The sequence below is a fragment of the Arachis duranensis genome, chromosome 1, assembly GCF_000817695.3.
Source record: "Arachis duranensis cultivar V14167 chromosome 1, aradu.V14167.gnm2.J7QH, whole genome shotgun sequence".
NCBI lineage: Eukaryota > Viridiplantae > Streptophyta > Magnoliopsida > Fabales > Fabaceae > Arachis > Arachis duranensis.
Window position 1 is genome coordinate 90,319,538 of NC_029772.3, and position 22,233 is coordinate 90,341,770.

At 33.6% G+C, this 22,233-nt stretch overlaps 4 protein-coding genes across 4 annotated transcripts; 1 reads left to right on the forward strand and 3 right to left on the reverse strand.

Moving 5' to 3' along the window:
• Window positions 1–8,992: 8,992 nt before the first annotated feature.
• LOC107461250 (uncharacterized) lies at window positions 8,993–9,758 on the forward strand. The gene has a single exon (XM_016079737.3). The coding sequence runs from the start codon at window positions 9,033–9,035 to the stop codon at window positions 9,630–9,632; it is 600 nt and encodes a 199-aa protein (XP_015935223.3). The 5' UTR covers window positions 8,993–9,032; the 3' UTR covers window positions 9,633–9,758.
• Window positions 9,759–11,894: 2,136 nt separating this feature from the next.
• On the reverse strand, window positions 11,895–13,217 carry LOC107460994 (uncharacterized). The gene has a single exon (XM_016079424.1). The coding sequence runs from the start codon at window positions 13,215–13,217 to the stop codon at window positions 11,895–11,897; it is 1,323 nt and encodes a 440-aa protein (XP_015934910.1).
• Window positions 13,218–13,298: 81 nt separating this feature from the next.
• On the reverse strand, window positions 13,299–14,519 carry LOC107460984 (uncharacterized). The gene has a single exon (XM_016079416.1). It carries the CDS (start codon window positions 14,517–14,519, stop codon window positions 13,299–13,301), a length of 1,221 nt encoding a protein of 406 aa, XP_015934902.1.
• A 613-nt stretch (window positions 14,520–15,132) lies between these two features.
• LOC107460100 (uncharacterized) lies at window positions 15,133–19,372 on the reverse strand. The gene is made up of 16 exons (XM_016078431.3): window positions 19,181–19,372; window positions 19,070–19,101; window positions 18,846–18,957; window positions 18,631–18,728; window positions 18,431–18,527; window positions 18,161–18,250; window positions 17,987–18,049; window positions 17,766–17,840; window positions 17,615–17,680; window positions 17,445–17,522; window positions 17,033–17,143; window positions 16,875–16,952; window positions 16,671–16,790; window positions 16,377–16,420; window positions 16,273–16,300; window positions 15,133–15,444 (listed from the first exon to the last, which is right to left on the reverse strand). The coding sequence occupies exons 1-16, from the start codon at window positions 19,211–19,213 to the stop codon at window positions 15,430–15,432; spliced, it is 1,140 nt and encodes a 379-aa protein (XP_015933917.1). The 5' UTR covers window positions 19,214–19,372; the 3' UTR covers window positions 15,133–15,429.
• Between the last annotated feature and the right edge of the window lie 2,861 nt (window positions 19,373–22,233).

Sequence of the window (22,233 nt, forward strand, 5' to 3'; positions counted from 1 at the left end):
ATTATTATAATGAACTGTGAATGACCTAAGAAACTCATTTCTTCATTCATTCAATCTCCTTGGCCAATGTTTTATTCATCTCAGTCATTTATAGAGCTCAAACTCTTTACCGAGAGTTGACGGATTCCTTATTGACTAACATTAATTCTACAAGTATTTAAATCATACCCAATATCCATTAAACTAGCACCCTAGGGTATTAGGTGTCCGGAATCAAAGTATAATAAATACATTGTTAATTACTATGACAGTCGCATGTTAAAGGAAACTCTATTACTATGTTCATATTGAGAATATCCTATTGACAAATATACGGTAATTATAACCATTAGGAATCTCAAAGTGAGTCAGTTCAATGGTCATTTCTCTATATGCACCATCTATATATATAATTTAATAAATAAGATCTATTAATCTTCATCCAATGAAGACCATTATATATATTGGTCTTTTCGGATTATTAATATCCTTTTTAATAATCCTATGACCAAGAACAATTTAGATTAAATTATAAAAGATTTATTTCTCAATATTATGATCACTATCACAATAATAAATCTCTAAATTTAATCTAGGATCTTATTATATTAACATTTTAATATAATAACAATAACAAATTATTTGACACATGATTGATTGGATTGTGGTCATACTGCTTATTCCCAATAATCTCCCACTTGCACAAGAGCCAATCATGATAGATTGGATCTTGGACATACTATTATCTCAATTTTCTCCCACTTGCACTAGAGCCAATCAATCATGTATATAATTTTTTAATGCACATTTGTGTTTGTCAAAACTCTTTTGACCTTAAACACCTTTGCTCTTGAGCATGTTTGCTTGACTTTTTGTAAAATACATCTAGTGTATAATAAATATCACATTTTTTCAAAACATGAAATCTCCCACTACAATAGTGCATAATTTTATTTTAAGGACAATCCTTATTGAACATGATTATAAAAAATCTAAGCAACCATTAGATCTATCTTTATAGAATTGTATAATGATACAAATAGGCTACTTTTTCAAAAAGTTAGTTTGACGATCAAACCTTTTATACTTTCAGGAGAAAGTATATCCTCTATTGAGTGGTATACAATTCTAATAAAAGTAATTGTACTTTCACTTTTTCTTTAAGGTTGAATCCCTTTTCTAAAAAAAGGAGGTTAACCTCTTATCACAGACACTTTGTCATAAGAAGAGTGATAAAAATAATCTCATTATTTTTTAGGGTAACCAATAAATCTCATTTATCGGACCTAACATCATTATTGTGTAATCTCTTAACACATGTAAGACATCTCCAAACTTTAATGTTCTTGATTTTCAGCTTATGCCTTTTCCATATCTCATATGGATAAAAAATTGATTTGGTAAAAAATTTGTTAATTTAGCAACATTTCTAAAATGAGGCCAAATATTTAACAAACAATGATACTCAACTAAATCAAATTCTATGTTTCTTTAAACATGATGGAGTACATAGAGTACTAGTATTTGTGCGTTGAGAGAATCTCATTCTCTATCCAATAGAATATCAATTAGATGTTAGAGATTTTACTTTGAACTCTTATAATAAAATACTCAATATTTTTATTATTGGTCAAACCAACCATTAAGAGCAATTTTGATACGCATCCTCAATACTCATATTGACTTTTTCAAAAAAAGATCACAAATCTTAATCATATTAAGGCCAATTATAAATTGTTTATAACAAAATAAATATCCAAAAATACTTGCAAGAACAATTCTAGTTAAAACCATTTGGCAAATGGCATTCTAACTTCTAAAGTTGTTTAATTCAAAATATATTGTCCAATACTCCCACTAGTTTAAATAAACATTAAAATATAATTACAGTCTAATGTAAACTTTAAAATATCATTCAAATTAAAAGTACTACATAAACTATAATCTCATTCAAATATAAATTCAAAAGTCAAATAACAAAACAACCAATCAAACATAAAATGGCAACTTGAAGATCATCACTAGAAATTACTGCTTCTATACCAGCTAATGGCAAGGTCATAAGCTCCTCTTGATACCTGCACAAATAACATGAGTTAACATTCAAAGGAAAAGCAACATTGCACAGAAAAGCATGCAGAATGGCATGAAAAGAAACAAGTGTTCTATAAAAGAATGGACGGAAAAAATTGAAAATGAAAATTTCACCAGCAAACAAAAAGGATGTACATGAGAAAATAGTGAATCCCAAATACAAAAAAAGATTAAAAAAAAGAATTCACGGTTCCTGGAATATAAGATAACACAAACAGCTCTAAGCAATTAAAAATATTTTTAGCAAAATTAATCAAGACAAAAGAAAATCTACCTCGTAGAAATAGGGACTTTTAGCAGCCAAGATAGGGGAACTGATATGTAATGTTTTAACTCTCACAGAGCGAACAAAGTTCCAGTCTGCATCATCGGCTTCATCACCTACATTAGCAAAAATCAGAATTAAAAAAAATTGTAAATCAGTGCAGAACCAACAACTCTCAAGTTCACAACAAACAACATCCAAAATTAAACAAAATTATTCACAATTATTCAATAAACAACAAAATCCAGTTCACTAAACAAAGCAAAATCAGTTCAGTAATCAGTAAACAACAATTATTAACCAAAGTTCACAGTTCAGTTTAGTAGGATCAGTTGAATCAGTTCAAAGAAAAATAAAAGAGGGAGACAGAGTTTACAGTTTCAGAGTTCACAGTTTCAGAGTTTACAGTTTCAAAGTTCACAGTTTCAGAGTTTACAGTTTACAGTTTCAAAGTTTACAGTTTCTGAAGTAACATGCCATTTTTACTCCCTATAAGTAACTGGACATACGAAACATTCTCCACCTTCAAGTTTCAGTTTGGCATATCCCATCTATATATCTAACTATCTAACTCATAACAAAATTTTCAGCCAAATTTTAACAAAGTTTCAGCACATTCTTAATAAAGAGTAACAAACTCTTCCAAATCTTTCTGATGTTAAGAATATTAGAAAAATAAATCCAACTTTCAGGAGCCAGTAACAAAATCTTGAAATTTGAACATCATCAAATATAGACCAAAATCATAATTAGAAAAATCAATGTCTAATCTTATTATTTATAAACATATTCAAAAAGGACGGACACTCACAAATTTAGCATGATTTTGAAGAAGAACAAGAATGAGGGCAGATGAAATCAGTGGTAACAAGATGGTAAGGCACGACAGAAACAGCAACAGAGGTAGCAGCACTGGCAGTTCAACAAGAGACTAAACATAGTTAATAAAAAATTACCTAGAACTAGAAGCTAGAAGAAACAAACAACAATTCAATCATAGTTAATAAAAAATTATTCACGGAGCTTCACACTTCACTGACTTCACAGTTCACAGAGCTTCACAGAATCAAACAATGGTTCGATCATAATCATAGATTCACAGTTAATAAAAAAAATTACCTATAAAAAGCCTTCAACAGAGCATGCAAGATGGAAACAGAGACACCGAGTGACCAAGACAAGGAGAAGTGGTGGAGAACCTTCGAACGGGACAGTGGTTGCGGAGGAGCACCTTCGGCGGCGGCGTGGCCACGCGATGGAGGAAGGTTGCGATGGCTGCGCGATGGAAGGGAAGGTTGATATTGATGGCTGCTGCGCGATGGAAAGAGAGTGAGCGAGCAGACGGTGGCTGCTCAAAGGAACGACGGCGGCGGCACAAGGCGGTAGCTGGACGGAGGTGAGGTACGGCCAGGAGATCGATTGAGAGGAGCCCTACCCTGGACTGAGTGTGAGAGAGGCAGAGAGTTCTGGAATGAGTGGAATCTGGATCTGGGCATCTGGCAAGGGAGGATAGGGTTAGGGCTATGTGCATATCCGCAGCTGAAACGGCAGCGTTTCGTTCTCCCCTAAAGAAACTGGCCGAATCACGGTTCGGTTCGACCGACCGATTATCGGCCAGTTCACCGATTCAATTACAATTTTCAAATTCTCTGGTTTTACTGACTGGCCGAGTCGCCTTTCTATCCGGTTCACAGTTCAACCGGTTCGACCGGCCGATCCGAACCGTTTTCAGAACCTTGATAATAAATAGTGGATATATACCTTTGAAATTAGAATTCATAGTTGTCAAAACAGCCTATATTATAGTAAAATAATATTTTAGATACTTCACAAGTACTGACTATTCCATCACCAATTTTATTGGACAATATTATTTCAGTAGGATTATCATGTCCATGAAATCCTTTTATACATAAGAATAATTTTCAATGTATAGCCAATTTATTGCTTTCAAGTATGCCATACGAAAGATGGACATATTTAAAAATTTAAAATATAAAAGTAAATCAAGAAATCTATATTTCTGGCAAAATTATTTAGAATCATGAATGAGTACCTTGGTTGTCAAGTTGTTACTCATACCTATTCTAAATAAACATGATTAAATTATATCCCATATAATTATAATCCCAAATAATTATCTGGTTGTCAGATAATTATTTAACTGAATTATATTTTATACCCCTAGGTTGTCTAGGTTCAAGTATAAAATTAATTCTCCTTATACATCATCATATGTATAAATAAATTCTATCTTTGAGTACAAGTTTTCTGGTTATTAGGTTACTCCTTGTAAAGAAGAGATAAATTTATTTGTTTGACAATCTCCTAACTTTTAGAATTTATCTATATTGTTAGAGAATTTTTTATCAGTACTCATAGATTAAATTTTATACTCCCAGGTTATCTAGACAAAATATAAAATTAAATTCCTAATACATCAAATGTATATACTGATTATTATCTTGAAAATAAAACTCCTAGTTGTCAGGTCGCTCTTTATAATCAAGAATATTAGAAAAATTAATTTCTAAAATTATAGTGTTCAAAACACATCAATCAAATCAAAATTTGATTTTTTATGTACTAACGTTTAGCCATAAAAAATTATCAAATCAAATTTGACCTTCATATATACACTTATATATATAAAAAAAACAAACTACTCACAATTAAATAATTAAAATAAATTAACGATTAATTTATTACAAAACCATTTCAATGGATATAAATACATCGTATGTTTAAAAAATAATTTGAATTAATCTTATTAATTCACAAACTTTAAGAAAATATGAATAAAAATTTAAACACAAAAAAACCAAAGCTCTGATACTACTAAAGGATTACCATGTGTTCATAACACGCAGCGGAAGAAAAGAAAGTAATCTTTAAGAAATATTTTGTGCTTAAATTTTATTCCAATAATGTAATTTATAGTAGATCAGATCTAAATACCTCAGTACGCTAGTAAAAATCTTTTTCTCCTTCGATGGTACGAAGGCACTATGCGTATCCACACCGAGACCAACCTTTACTGTCAACTCCTTGACCAATGGACATCTGATCTAAATTGAGAAACCTCTTGCAACTCTTTGCACGCCATAAAATTCTTCTCCAAGAATCAGGCTCACATATATTTTTGTGTAGAGATAAAAGAATAAAACTCTTGTGTTTTATTCTCTCCTTTTCTCTACTCTTGGCATACATATATATAGTATGAGATTTGTTACTGATTTAAAATTTGATTCTCAATTCAAATTTAAATCATATCTTAAAATTCCAAATCTGAATCCTTCAAATTTTATGAATCATATCATAACAATTTAAAACATAATCGATTTGGATCTCATCCAAATTTATAATTCAAATTCAGAGATAGAATAACTAATTATTCTCAAATCTCATTTAATATTCTCAATTATCAAACTATTATTATATTGTTGGTGCTAGCAAAGAATATAATAATATTACATTTGAATTAATATAATTATTTATTTGATCAAATCAAAATAATAATTAAATAATTTTACAGCAAAGATTAGAACACTCGTTAATGTGTGACCCCATAGGTTCAATACTAAGCGGGTAGTAAATTAGTCATACTAAATTTACTAATCAAGGTTGGCGTCTAGCAACACTCCTCAACGACCTGATAGTATGAAGTAATATATTTTTTACTAAGAACCTTAGAAGAACAAAGTATAATTCCTTCCATCTTTTCATCTCTTGGTTAACCCTTAGAGTATGATTTAATTGTCAAACTCTAACTTGTTACCATTATTATAATGAACTGTGAATGACCTAAGAAACTCATTTCTTCATTCATTCAATCTCCTTGGCCAATGTTTTATTCATCTCAGTCATTTATAGAGCTCAAACTCTTTACCGAGAGTTGACGGATTCCTTATTGACTAATCATTAATTCTACAAGTATTTAAATCATACCCAATATCCATTCAACTAGCACCTTAGGGTATTAGGTGTCTGGAATCAAAGTATAATAAATACATTGTTAATTACTATGACAGTCGCATGTTAAAGGAAACTCTATTACCATGTTCATCTTGAGAATATCCTATTGACAAATATACGGTAATTATAACCATTAGGAATCTCAAAGTGAGCCAGTTCAATGGTCATATCTCTATATGCACCATCTATATATATAATTTAATAAATGAGATCTATTAATTTTCATCCAATGAATACCATTATATATATATTGGTATTTCCGGATTATTAATATCAATAATTCTATGACCAATAACAATTTAGATTAAATTATAAAAGATTTATTTCTCAATATTATGATCACTATCATAATAATAAATCTCTAAATTTAATCTAAAACCTTATTATATTAACATTTTAATATAATAATAATAACAAATTATTTGACACATGATTAATTAGATTGTGCTCATACTGGCCCAACACTATCAACAAATACATCTGCCCAATATGTATAATAACAAAATAACTGTATTTAAAATATGTACTATCATCTTTATATGATATTATTATATTCGAATAAACAACAATAATTATATATTCACTAGCCATTTGAAGATTAAAAAGAAATGCTGATGAGAAAACTCTAGTCTATTCTTCGAACCCTTTGAAAGTAAAGGTATTGAAGGGAATTTTGTATGAGTTTGAGACAAATTAATACCATGTTTATTAATAAGCACACTATTTTCACATTATGTAACAACTAGTTACAACTATGCATCCATGAGATAGAAGCTAAGGCACATGATAGAGTGTGATCGGAGAGGCACACGCGTTTACACTGTGAGTGAATAGCAAGATATTATATATGACTTTATATTAATTGACAATCATGTATAAGGGAAGTTACCCCAATATATTCAAACTATACATCATATATAAAATGATACATAACCACAATCAAATTAAATGAAACTAGTTATTAGCGTTTGTGACTTCGGGTTTATATTTTAGCAAGACCTTTTACTGGCTTTTGAGCATAATATAGATTAAAGATTTGTTTGGGTGAACTTTTAAAAAAATATTTTTTTTGAATTATTTTTTTAATATTTTATATTTTTACTATTAAAAATTTGTTAAACACAAAAAAAACAATAAAAATAAATCTTTTTTATTAAATTTTTTTTTTTTTATCAAAATAATAAGGTCCAAACAAATACTAATATTCTAACGTTTTAAAAGGGGTTTTTTCTCGAAGCTGATGAGAACAAAAGTGGTCGTGTTCCTTAATCAAGGCTATTCATATATAGAATTAGAATATTAATAAGACTAAGATGTGTATATATACGAGTTAGCTTATTCCAAAATCATGCTCAAAGAAATTATATTAAAACGACGGGTCTAACTAAAGATAAGGATTGTCAAAAGTCAACTATCTACTTCATAAACAACTTCATTCTTACAATAGTATATACTAGATAGCTAGTAGCTTTGTAATTAATCATAAAAATTCAATGAACGTAATAACATTAGGTAGTTTCCAAAGTAACGGAAGGTTGCTTTCTTCGCAATGGAGAAACAAAAGAGAATCAATTTCCCAACCAAAGCTGTTCACAAATAGAAGTTCAATTAGTTATCCTGTATTAATCTTTCAGAATAAACAAAATGTAAGGTTCGTTAAGTTAAAAAGTATATATCCTTTTCAATCTTAAATAAATTTTTAAACAAATATTTATTTTTCTAAATGTAAATGTTATTACTTTGATGATTTCTCAATATTAAAAAATTATAGTATGTCATTTGAATTATGGAGGACGCATAAAATATCTTTTTGCAAAGACACTTATATGTCGCATTATTATTACATGTATTAATGAATCATTTATTTCTGAATTTTTTAATAAATTAGAATAAAACTAATTTTTTTATAACAATAACAATAAATCTAATTGTTATCAGATTCGGTTAAACCAACTAATTTACATAATTCACTAGATCATTTTTTTTAAAACAAAAAATTAGGAATATATTTGTCTTTTTATCAAAAAATTTAAACATAATTCGATTTAAATGGTATAAATCGATCGGATCAAATCAGGTCTAATAATTATAACGCGGCCAATTGAATTTATTGTTGTTGGTATATTAAATTAATTTTGTTCAAATTTATTAAAAAATAAATTACTAACCGATTTAATAAAAATTTCTAATAATATCATAACACATATAAACATTAAAAAAAAGACATTTTTAGTGTCTTTTCGAAGTGGTCTCCTTGAACTATAACTGGTTGAGAAATATATGTATATGCCTTACATGTATAATTAAAAGTAGTGTGATTAAGAAATTAAATTAATTAAGAAGGGTAATGGCAATTTTTAAGGGTTTGGTTAAATCTCACATGCAGAAGAGACCGCCCAACAATACAAATATGATAATTATATTAGTCACTTAGAAATAACGACACAACACACACACACTCTTTATGCCTTTTTCAATTTGTTTCCTTGTGATTACAAAAAAGACATCTCAAGTCACTCAAACTACAAGTAATTAACACAAACACACCATCAACAATAATCAATCTAACTAACAATAACACAAACTCAAAATAGTCAACATCATCAAATTCCATATCTAATTATCTCTATATATATATTACATAGATAGAGAGTTGTGTATGTCCTTAAATAACTCACACACACACATATTAAGAAGCATTGTTCATTTGGAAATTAAGATGGATTTTGAGAACCAAAGTGAGAGAGCAGTGATGAGTAAGATTCTGTCAAGAAGATCGTCGGTGGGGTGCTCGTCTCGTCTCTCATACTACCGTAGTGGCGGCGGAGAAGGAGGGGTTCCGTTTAAATGGGAAAAGCAACCCGGGGTTGCGAAAGAGAAGTCACCGGAGGAAGTGATTCCTCCGCTGACTCCTCCGCCGGCACTTGTCAGCCTTGGCCTCCCAAAGCCATGCATCCACTATGAACCCAGTAAACACACCAAGCTCATGAGGCTTCGATTTTGGAAGAAGCGGGGAAGAAGAATAATGATGAGGAGCAAGAAAGCACAGCAAGAATGTAACAACAGTGAAGGTGGTTGTTGTTGTTATGACGAGGATGTTGGTTTCTTGAATAATAATGTAGATTACAGCTCGGATTCAGAATCAACAATGATGACATCATCATCACCACGTGGCTCAGTGTTGTCTTACTCTTCTTTTTCTTCTTGTTCTTGTTCTTCGTCTTCATCTTCGAGGGAAAGGGTGATTTATGGAAGACCCTTCAACTTGGGTTGCTTCCCTAATGTGCGTGTTATGGTTTCCATTGCAAGGCGAGAGTAGCGTTGTTTGTAATGTTATATCGTAGTAAGTTCTGATTTAATTACTTTTATGTTTACATTTTGAATATAATAACACACACACACTACTTTGATATGAAATGAAATGTAATGGATGAAATTGTGCACACCTGACCTCTTAATGAACAAGTAACAAGCATGCATTATATATTATTATGCATCATATATCACTTTTATATTAATATGCAATATGTAAAAAGTAAAACCCCCAGCTTGTTAAGTTGAGTTGAGGGGAATTATTTAGAATAACCATGGTAAGTGTAAATATATGTTAAAATATAAAATATATATTAAAAATAAATTAAACAATACATATATTTATATACAAAATATAATTTAATGTATATGTATTTTCCTTTAGAAAATAACATGGTAGTTGACTAGTAGTTACTGTCATCAGAAACTCATCAACTTCTCACCTTCATTCTTCAAAGTTAAAAATTAAGTCAAGTACGTTCTCTTTTAATTTTGTTGATCAACTACCTTTTTTTTTGAATTTTTGTTCTCTTGGTCTGTGATCAACAACTAATTCAAGCCATTTTAAAGTATATTGGGTCTAAGCCATGAAAGAACGCTAGGCCAGCCCCTTTGTGTATTAAAAACTAAACATAAAACCAAAAAAAAAATACTAATAAAATATATTGCCACTAAAAAATATTAATAAAAAATGAAAAAACACACACACTGACGACGAGAAAAACTTAAAAAGGAACCAGAACCTAAAAGAATAAAGAATAATGAAAGTAGAAATCTTCAAAACACCAAAAAAGAAAAAACAAAAGTAAAAAACAGTGCAAATCATTGGTAAAAGGTAAAATACTAAATTGATCCTCTATCTTTGGGCGTAATTTTAATTTGGTCCTTAAGGTTTAAAGTGTCCTATTTGAATCTAAAAAAGTTTCATTTAACTCCAATTTAGTTCCATCGTGAGGTCAGAATTAAATAATTAACAAAATATCTTACATGACAGCAGTACAAGAACAAAGTTGATAATATGAAGAATAAGTACAAGCTCCAGAGGCACAAAATCAATCGTGGATGTATCAATATATTTATTTATCATTTTTCTTAGTTCTATAGAAAACATTTCATTTAAATTGTAAGAAAAATAATAAATTCTATTGTCATGTTAGACATTTTGTTAATTATTTAACTTTAATCTTACGGTGAGACTACACTGAAGTTAAATGAAACTTTTTTATATTCAAATAGGACATTTTAAACCTTAAGAACCAAAATATAATTACGCCAAACGTAGGAACTAATTTAATATTTACCCTTGATAAAAATATAGTCAGTATACCTAGGCTTAACAAACTATAGGAATAAAAAAAAATATATTGTCAATTTTAGAACCCTACATCCCAATGAATCTATTTGTATTTGCTTTTCATATAAATAATGTTATATGCACTTTTTCATACAAATAATGCTTTTCGTAATTTTTTTTGTACATTTCTTATTTTTAATATTAAAAATAGGGTAAAAAACCATAATAAGCCAACTGGCTCAAAAAATTACGTAAATACGCCAAAGCAAAAATCGTTTCAGCAATAAGCCAGATCGCATTTTTATATAATTCGAACCAGGTTGGTTCGAACTCTATTTCTTAGTAAATCGAACCGGGTGAGTTCGAATTAGGGTTTTTCGTTGGTAATAAATCGAACCAGCCTGGTTCGAATTAAGAATGAAGGTAATTCGAACCAGGTTGGTTCGAATTACAGAGAGAGAAGGTTGCCGAATTATAGAGAGAGAAGGTTCCCATGTAATTCGAACCGGATTGGTTCGAATTACACCAATCATAGTTCGAACCAGGCCGGTTCGAATTAGTGTGAGACTGAGCTAGCTGTATGGACGAGGCAGGTCCGAATCGGCCAAAGAGATGCGGCCTATGTCGCCAACCCGGACACAATTTAATAAGAAAAAATAAACACTAAACTGTTTCAAGATTCATTGATCATACAAAATGAATGTCCCAGAACACAAATAAAAAAAAAAACATAGGTACACAGACTATAACATAACAAAAAAAGTACAATCCACTATCATACATGATTGAACTTTAAAGAAAAAAATACATAATTAAAGAAGCCATATTCATTACTACTCGCAACAATTAAACTAAAAGTCATGTGCACTAATGTAAATAATACTGAGACTAACAACATGGGAAATAATCTAAATAACTCTAAGACTAGCAAGATGCGCACTAATGTAGATAATGCTAACACTAACAACATGAACACTAATGGTGTCCTGTCTGAGACGAGCCTGCAACCTGTGGGCAACTACGTCGTGTGTGTCCGGGTTGGCGACATAGGCCGCACCTCTTAGGCCGATTCGGATCCGCCTGGTCCATATTCGTCCGTATCCTAGTGGATCTAGGACGACCCTCTCTGGCACGCCTCTTGTCAGGGTCTGGAATCACCGTGGGCCCGTCGTATGGTGGCCAGAAGCCCTCCGGGATCGGAGGTGTGAATCCCATCCGATACACATTGAACACCGAGCTAATCTGATAGACGCTGTGAACGTATGAGGTCCAGGTGACCCGTGAGTATGCACAGCATGCAAGTGCGTGCTGACACGGGAAATGAAGAGCCTGGAAGTAGCCGCAGTCACATGTCCGAGAGGCAAGTGATACTCTGTAAGTACCCAAGGAGAAAGAACCAGTCGGAGTGGTCTCTGCTACCGTGAACTCGGAGTTATCCCGGTCATACAGCGTCACCGTGAAGCACCTGGCCGTCTTCATGTTGGCCTCAATACACTTCACCAAATGCTGACTGAATGGTTGTCCTGTTCCCATCTGGGCCTCAGCCTCTCTCCCCTTGCGAACAAACAGTTCCGCAAGCCTACAATATGTTGCCTTCACCAGGGATGCTACAGGGAGATTTCTGACCCACTTCAGGATAGAGTTCACACACTCGGAGATGTTCGTCGTCATGTGACCGAATCTCCGCCCCTCATCACGGTGCTGAGTCCACAACGAGTAATCAATCCGGTTCGCCCACTCACACATCGCCGGATCTTCAGATCGCAGGATATCAAACCAGTAATCAAATTCAACCTCAGTCTTCGCATACGCCGCGTTCACTAGTAGCCACCTAGCGTCTTTGCCCTTGAAGGTTAGGGCAAAATTAGCCGCTACGTGTCGTATGCAGAATGCACGGTACGCAGATGGCGGTAGCCAACCGCCGTCAGGGGCCTCAAGCGCAGCCTTAATGCCGTTGTGCCTGTCCGATATAACCAGCAGACCGGGTTGCGGGGTCACGTGATGTCGAAGGTGCGAGAGAAAGAATGTCCAGGATTCCGCATTCTCACCCTCTACTAGGGCGAATGCGACAGGTAGAATGTTCGAGTTGCCGTCCTGTGCAATCGCGATGAGCAACGTCCCCCCATACTTCCCATACAGATGTGTGCCGTCAATGCTCACTAGCGGCTTGCAATGACGGAATGCCTCGATGCACGGCGGGAAAGTCCAGAAAAGCCTCTGAAAGTACGCTTGAGACTCGTCCACTTGTCCTCCAACTCGAACCGAGGTCGTCTTAAGGACGACAACACTACCAGGCATCGTCAGCTACACACCCAACACCCACCTAGGCAGGTCGTTGTAGGACTCATCCCAGTCACCGTATATGATGGCAATAGATTTCTACTTCGCCATCCAAACCCTCCGGTAAGTCGGCTTAAAACCGAAGTGCGCTGCCGTGGCGTTCAGGAGCACCTTGATGCTCACGGATGCATCGGCCCTAACCATTGGCATAATGAACGCCGAAATCACATGATAATCCAAACTCCTGTGGTCACTCGAGATGGATGTGGCCAGGCAAGTGTGAGGTCCATTGTACCGTTTGACCTCCCAAATGCCCTTGCGCTTCCGGAGACTCAGTCGAATCAACCATGTGCACCCATTCCCAAACTCGGAACACTTGCCCACATACCGGCGGTGATTGGACTCCACCACCTTGTACTGTACCCCTCGCCGGATGCTGTAAGTCTTCACACTTAAAAGGGCCTCATCTTTATCCTGGAATTGCTGACCAACCTGGAACTCTGTCAGACCAGTACTTCCTTCCGCATCTCTAGCTCCAAATCCAACAGCATGCCCTAAAACCCCCTCATGTCTCATGGCGTCCAAGTCCAACGAGGAAAAATGTGGTGGATACTGCTGTGTGCCAGAGCTAGAACCACCTACCTCGAATGCAGGCCCAGTCGCTCCAATATCATCAGCGCTATCATCGTCAATCATATCCGGCTCGACGTCATCCTCCTCTTCATCGTCCAAAAAACCGTCTCCTACGCCAACAGGTGCAACTCCCACTAAAGCGTTAGGCAAATCTTCCCTTTCCACTACCTCGTCGCCTTCGGTGCCATTGAGGTCAACAGCGAAAGATGGGGAGGCGACATGTTGGACCACTGGTTCGTACACAGGGACGGACGAGGAAGCAACGGCAGGCCGGGAACTAGAACCTGCTGGATTCGCTATAGTGTTCGTATTCCTGTTCGAACCACCGGAACTGGATACAACATCAACCAGCCGTGCCAACAACTCCGGTGTCCTCACCTCCGGAAACTGCCGCCGACAAAGAAACATTACTTGCAAGTCCACATCATTATTAATCGTGAAGCAATCATACTTCACCGTATTCTGTAGCACCGTGACTGGAATTCGATAGAAAAACTTCTTTACCCGCTTCACACCCTCCAGACCGAGCTTCATTAGCACAGCGCTAACAAGGTCATCATAACTCGTCGTAGATGTTATGACAATACATAGCGGATTCTTATCTGTGAACTTTACTCTGGAACGAGTTTTTCTATTAACAGATCCTCTGTGGTGCACCAAAACCACAAAACTCTCCTCACTAGCCATCCTACTCCCTCTAATGAGACTAATTCACGTTTGGAACCTTATATATACAGCTCAGTCTCACACTAATTCGAACCGGCCTGGTTCGAACTATGATTGGTGTAATTCGAACCAATCCGGTTCGAATTACATGGCAACCTTCTCTCTCTGTAATTCGAACCAACCTGGTTCGAATTACCTTCATTCTTAATTCGAACCAGGCTGGTTCGATTTATTACCAACGAAAAACCCTAATTCGAACTCACCCGGTTCGATTTACTAAGAAATAGAGTTCGAACCAACCTGGTTCGAATTATATAAAAATGCGATCTGGCTTATTGCTGAAACGATTTTTGCTTTGGCGTATTTACATAATTTCTTGAGCCAGTTGGCTTATTAGTTTTTTACCCTTAAAAATAATTGATAAGAAATGTTATGTACACAACATAAGTATAAATCTCTCTTGTATACCTTCTATTCATAGTAAAAATGATTGATAAGGAATAAGATATACAAAACAAAAATGTACACAGTTATATAAACATCATTTTAAAAAAATTGTCATTTTATATTAAAAAAAATTGTACAGAAAAAGTTTAAAGACTACGGCCTACCTTACAGCTTCAAGAGCCAATAGTAGCAGAAATCTTGTAGATGCCAATATTAAAAGCTACTAAATTTGGTTAGTTGTGACATCAATATCTTTTCTCTTCTAGAAATAGTTCCAACCTAAGAGTACAAGACTAATTACAACATCATAATAATTACAATAACATTCCACCATACAGAGCTTGTTGGCATAAAACAAGGCAGTGTAGGACGGACCCGCAAGATCAGTTACACATGCTAGAACCTTGATGTTCCTGCATATACACTAGAGGTGTACATAAACAACTATCATGCGAAGCATCAAGTGTAAGTGCCCTCAACTTTGTTAGTTACACACTGCCTGTAATTCAAGAAAGGACAATATCACAACGCAGGCCATATCAATTTCACATATTAAGAAGCAAGTGACAAGTGACAACAAATCAACTGCTAAATGGAAAGTAATGATAGCAATGGTTTCACCTTATGTTATTACAAGCTACCACCAATTGGCAGGTTGGTTGTTACACGTAATAAAGATTTTAACTTTCGAGATTGAATACCACAATCATATGTTAATCGTAATTATATGTAGCAAATACAGGAATCAGAAATGGAGACCTCATGGAAGGTTAATAGTACATCAACACTACTACCACTATCATCACAGCAGGGGAATAAGTATGGCCACAGCTCTATAAGTCCCAGCGGTAACAATTTAGCTTCAAGATTTCAGGTAACAAACAAGTCTATTAGGAGCTAGATTTCTAAGAATGAGTTAAATGAGCCTAGAACAGAAGTGAGCCTCACTTAACAAATGCCTAAGTGCCTAACCTCCAATTTGCATACATAATTCGGTGTGCAAAAGATATTCTATATCTATCATGTACGAAAACAGGATAGCAGACTCAACAACCGGACATCTGCGTAAAACGAAACATCATGTTTGTTTGAGCTTTGAGGCCTAATCATTTTACAAAATAATGTATACCACATTGCAAATTATTGCACATGGTCACTTATCAATCAACCACAAGAAATCCACATGTTGATACTAAAAAAACCCTCAGCATCTCACTGATGAATTGAAAGTGTGTTGGTTATTAAAAAGAATCTATAACCGAATTCTCGCATGAAAAATTATTTTTAAAATGGAAAAAAAAATGAAACCATACTATAATATGCATACCTCAGCTGCCGATGGGATGATAGAGTCCCTGTAAAAGTTGTTGAAGCAAGTTAATTTGCCGTATCCATGCATAATTTGACAGATCTTAACAAATCTAAGAGTACCTTGGCCTGTCAGACTTGGCAAGATGTTTTGACATTATGGATGCCTGCAAATACACATTATCACAATTCTCAGTCCTAGAGAGGCAATGCATTGTCAAATTAACACACACACCAGCACCAAGAAACTATGTTGTTACATTGAAAATAGTGATTAAGAGAAAGATTTTGGATTTGTTGGAAGAAAAAACCATTTGACTAGATACAAGGTTATTTATTCTATTCTTCCTCAATTTTCACAGTTAGTTCCTGATTTTCCTAACTTGTCATTGCAATTGCAAGAGTATGAAACATTACCTGCTCCTGTATAATGCTCCTTGCTTCAACAAGTTGTGCTTCAAGCTCAAGTTCCCTTTCAGTAGCCTCTGAAGTAACTTCAGCCCCTTTCTGAGCATCTTGCAATTGATGCATGCGCTCCTTCATATTTCAACTTTCAAGCATTAATAATCAAAACAAGCCAATTCTATCCAAAAATACTTACAGATTGAAAGATATAGATACCTTTATGGAAGCCATCTTGGTTCGAAGACTTTCTTCTATCTGATCTCTGGCCATGTGAAAAGGAAGATCAAATACATCCTGCAAGTAACAAACTAACTAGTTTCACTTGGTAGTTTCACACTGGGAACAAAATATGAAACATTATACAGTTTCCACACCATCCTCCCAACCAATGGAGATTGCGACGGATCACTGTCAGATCTTTCGCTGGAGGTCATAGATTCCTTCACTAGTCCATTAGGAGCATTTAGGAAATCACGCATATCCCCCTGTGATAAGTACAGTCAGTAATTCGATAATCAAGGACCCTGCTTCAAAGGGAATGGTATACAACAGAAATATGGCCTTTGTAACACAGATTTTAAAGGAGAAACAGATTATTTTAAGAAAAAAAAAATTGATGAAAAACAAGTAGAAAAATAAATATTTAACAAAGGCAAATGAAAGATCCTAAATAACATCAAATAGAATGAAAGAAAACATGTGCAGAAGAAAACATACATAAATCCACAAACTTGTCTTCATGTAGGAATTTCAGTGAATAACAACAATTAAATATCAGGAGCCTACCTGCATTGATCTCAATAATGCTCTTAAATCGGTATTCTCTGCCATTAGTTCTTGATTTTTTGCTTCACATGCATCCACCTTCCAACATTATAAATAAAAAAATTGTAAATGATGTCTTCACAATGCTATGGGTTTGGTATTACAGGGCAAGAGCTTATCAAGTTGCATACAATCTTTTTATAAAAATCATTGTCAGCCTTCTTCCCATTCCATGTTCCACGTTGCCGGCCTTCCTTCTGTTTACACACATCATAGACACCTAATTAATACGAAATTTAAGATCTTCTGTGCAGAGATAAAAACTACATGAATGGTTGATACCTGGAGAAGATTCATTATCTCCATGCCTGACCTTGACTCCTTCTTCTTTTCCATCAACACTTGGTTTAGCCTCTCCTGCAAGTAGAATTATCACCCCCTCGAATTGAGAACTAACAACTTACGGAGTCATGCAATATTTCATCAGTAAAGTTCGTACTAAGCAAGCACCAATAACTTAAATACATTGCTTCTTTGTATGAGAAAAACCTGATATGTCCTACCTGCAACTTTATGTATTCCTTTTCCTTCTTCTTCATCTCATGCAGTTGTTGAGTCTTTACTTGCTTTGGGACCATTCAAATAGTCAAAGCAATTAAGAGTTAGAAATTATCGATTTTGAAGCACAGTTTGGCAAACAACACACAGCAATAGGCAAAGCAGATCCATTCTCTAACCTGATTACCAATAACCATTCTCTGAAACTCATCCCGCTCCTGCTGCAGCTTCTCAATTTGGGCCTTGAGAGCTGCTGTGTTTTTAGCTTCCTAGTCAAGAAAAATTAAATACCCATATTAAAAAAAATGAAAAGAAAAATAGAGTAGCATTACTTTGTAATAAAGTAAACAGTTTAATGCTTGCAAAAGTGATACACTCGATCTTTTCCTTTAAGCAAGAAATATCATAAACTTTACGTTTGCTAAAACTATATTTTTTTATATGCTCACCGTTCTAGTAATAGTAGCTATCTCTCTATCTTTGGCTTGTAGTTGCCCTTCAAGCCTCTCAACTTTGGCCTCCAATCTTGATATGTCGGATAATAATCTACAACACCATTCATTCAGGTACCGTGCAAGAGAATTTTGCATCTTATGCTGAATCCTCAAATGGCTAGAACATTTAATTAAGCTCTGAAATGAGAATTTACCTCTGTCTCTGGTCATTAGCAGACTCTCTGAACTCCACGTCGCGCTGCCTCTGTTGCAGCAAGAAGTATATGCAATTGCAAGTCCGTGCAATTGAAACCTACCAAAAACAACCTCCTTTGAAAATTTTTTCCCAAAATAATAATAATAATAATACTAGTAACAATGATTATGCAAGAGAAAACAATGTAGATGAGAAAACGAAATTGAATCTCACGGGGTCATTAGCGAAGAGATCGAGGGAAGCAGGGAAGCCAAAAGTGACGAGAGATTGGTTCAAATACTTGGCGCAATGCTCTAAATTGTCCACATCGGCGAACGTGTACTCTCTGAAACGACGAAAAAAGAAGAATCAAAATTGAAAACCGAAAATGTGGCTGGAGATAAAAGCAGCAAAGCACAGAAGAAGAAGAGCGAGTCAGCGAGGATTAACTAACTCACCCGCTGGTGAAAGTAGAAGCCTGAGAAGAAGGCTGCAAAACAAACCAGAAAGAAAACACAATTAGAAGAAAGGAACAAATGCAGAGTGAGGAAGAGTATGTTAGGGTTTACCCTAAGATCAAAATCTGCCTCAGTAGGTGGCATTGTTGTTGTTCTTCTTCACTGTGGCTTCAGCGGTTTCAGATCTAAACTCTCAAGTGTAGTGTTTATTGAGCGGTGGCCAAATTTGAAAGAAAAAGAAAAAAAAAAGAAATATCTACGCAAAAATTTGAAAGAGGAAAAGGGGGATGGTGCTGTTGTTGTGGGGAGAAGTGAATGAATGATGTCTCGTCACTCTCGTGACGGTGATTTTATTGTGCTCTCCAGTTAAAGGGGTCCACCTGGAGATTTCCCACGTGGCGGTGTATGACTCGTTGGATGAAAAGCCATTGACCGAATTTTGTAGTACTTTTTTCCCTTTTTTTGATTGGATATTAAATCCAAATGCAAACTAAAGATACTTAATTATGTTTTTCATTGCTTCAATTCTGGTTAGGGTGCACTTCTCATATCATAATTCATAATAATCAATGGATAGCATAACTGAGCCAAGTGAATAGTGACTGAATTCGGAAAATTAACTTGTTTTTCATTCTACTATTATGATAAGAAAATGATAGGTGATTTCATTTTAAAGAAAAAATTCAAAATAGTCTTTTACAATTACCTCAAAAGAGAACGAGACATTTGACAAAAATAAATATCCAATTCGATTCCTGAGATTTATTTTTATGGGAGTGCCAAAAAAATTAATGTTTTTTTTTACACGTTAATCTGTTCCAGAAAAATATCAAAGATCGAATTAAATACTTTTTTTAGAAGTCTCGTTGTCCTTTCGAAATAATTGTTAGAGATCGAACTTGGTATTCACTCTTTATTTTATTTTCTTCACCCACACCATCACAAATGGCACCCCTTTCTTCCCCGAAAGGAACCATGTGTCTATCAATTATATGGGAGACATCATCATTTAAGGCACGTGCCATCTACAATAAGGACAAAGAAACAATACAAGCTAAATTATTGGTGCCATGCATCATGTCCATTTGCTTAGGAAAAGGTTCATAATTATTTATTCCATTCATATTTTTCTCCTTAATTCAGTTACACTAAGGCTTGTTTGTTTAGCGAAGGAAAATAAAGGAGAAAGAAAAAAGCGGGTGAAATTAAAGTCTAGTTAAAAATTGGTTCTTTAGTTCAGCACTTTAGCTAGAAACTATTTTCATTTTCATTTACTATACATTATATGGCGTCCTTTAAGATTTAAAATTGTTAAAATCGTTGACGAATGCTTTACTGATAAGTCATAAGAGTGGCATTATTGTTATTATTATCTGTCAAAAATTTATGGTACACATACACGTTAGGCTACTATCCTTCTAGTTCTAGTAATGGGCTTGCCATTAAAAACTCACCAAAGTGGAAACCTCTTTCTTCTAGGCCCCAAAGTTTTCTTGGGGGTCCAACTGCTACTTAAGTAGTTGTTATGTAATAATGGATTGTTTGGTACTTGGTACTTTGGTAGTTCTCACCTAGATATGAAATAGGACCGTTGGTTAATTGCTTAGTAATTTATGGAGTAAACCAATATAAGGGTAAAAAACGTTATTAAATCATGGGAGGAAACAATTTATGCAATTCAACCAAAATGAATTATGATAGACCATTCCACCAAATATGATTTTTATATAATTCGAATCAATAAAATTCGAATTATATTTACACGTAATTCGAATTGAATCACATCGAATTACTCCAAAGCAATATTCGAACGTAGTTCGAATCAAATTGTATCGATTATATTAACTCGAATTACTTGGAGTACGTGGCCTAGGGTAGTTCGAATCAAATTGATTTAAATTACTCACATTTCGAATTAAATGGCTAATTACACATTGTACAATAAGATACTAGAAAAAATACTATATAATATAAAAAAAATATACTAAAAGAAGTATAAAACAAAATTATAGTAAATTAATTTTAGTATAAAATTATTAAATATAAATTAATTTTAACTCCTATTAGTACATTGAATTAAAAATAACATATAAAAATGTACTTGTATTTATTAAATTTTAATAACATATAAAAATTAATGACTTTTTAAATATTTTTTTTATAATAAGAGTACATTTTTATATACTTTAAATACTTTGTATAAAAATGTACTTGTATTTATCATACAAAAATAAAGTGTTGTGCCAATATAATAACATTATAACATTTTAAATCAATTTTTTTCTAGGATTTTAGATTAAAAGCAGCACATGAAAAAGTATTATTGGTATTTTAAAGCTAACTTAATTAAAAAAAGATAGAACTGTATTTTTTAGGATTTTATGTACATAATTAGGCTAATTTTTTTTTAATAAATGGGAGTATATCTTTTCTAACGAAGAAAAAAATAAATGGTATCAATTGTGATTTTTCACCTTTCAATGTTTTCTCTCTCATATTTAATTTTAGCCTCACTTATAAAATTAATGGTGAGAGATCACACTATATTTTCTCAAATGTTAAAAAAACTGAAGGATCCATTTCCACGAATAAATTGATCATTCGACCAAATCAAATTAGTTAGTCCAATTCAACTGAAATTATATTCTTTATTAGCAAAGAGTCAAAGTGACCCTCTCTTTCGGTTTTGTCCTCAATTTTTGGACGTTCATATTTAGAGTTTCTTCTTTTGTCGATATTTTCATAACCTTCTTTTTTTTTGCGAGTTGTGTTTTATTATGGGTTTAGACTTCTGTTGGATCTGTTAAGAAAAACAGCCTAAACTTTTCTTTCCAGCAAAATTTCTGTCATTTTTTTTCTAGTTTTTACGTAAATATTCAACGAAAATTTTATAATTATTTTTATGTAAAAATAATTTTTTTTGGAATGATAAATTATAAAGTTAAATTTTGATATGTTATGAAAATATTATTTTTATTTTAAATATAACTAAATAAAAAAACATATTTTTAACAAAATAACTTTATAAATAAATATTTCTATCATCTTTATTTAAGTAATTGTCAAATTTTAAATTCAAGACTTTTAAATATTTACATGATTGATATTAACAACTAATTTTAGTCTTCTTGAAATTTATTTTTTGATAAGTAACAAGTTGGCCA

Bases quoted from the DNA above. Each gene is read 5' to 3' on its own strand.
- LOC107461250 (XM_016079737.3), top strand. From the start codon at position 9,033: ATGGATTTTGAGAACCAAAGTGAGAGAGCAGTGATGAGTAAGATTCTG.
- LOC107460994 (XM_016079424.1), bottom strand. From the start codon at position 13,217: ATGCCTGGTAGTGTTGTCGTCCTTAAGACGACCTCGGTTCGAGTTGGA.
- LOC107460984 (XM_016079416.1), bottom strand. From the start codon at position 14,519: ATGGCTAGTGAGGAGAGTTTTGTGGTTTTGGTGCACCACAGAGGATCT.
- LOC107460100 (XM_016078431.3), bottom strand. From the start codon at position 19,213: ATGCCACCTACTGAGGCAGATTTTGATCTTAGG. The intron at 18,729-18,845 runs GTGAGATTCAAT...TGTTTTTGGTAG, and splicing joins ATCTCTTCGCTAATGACCCC to GTTTCAATTGCACGGACTTG. The intron at 16,953-17,032 runs GTGTGGAAACTG...TGTTACTTGCAG, and splicing joins CTCCATTGGTTGGGAGGATG to GATGTATTTGATCTTCCTTT.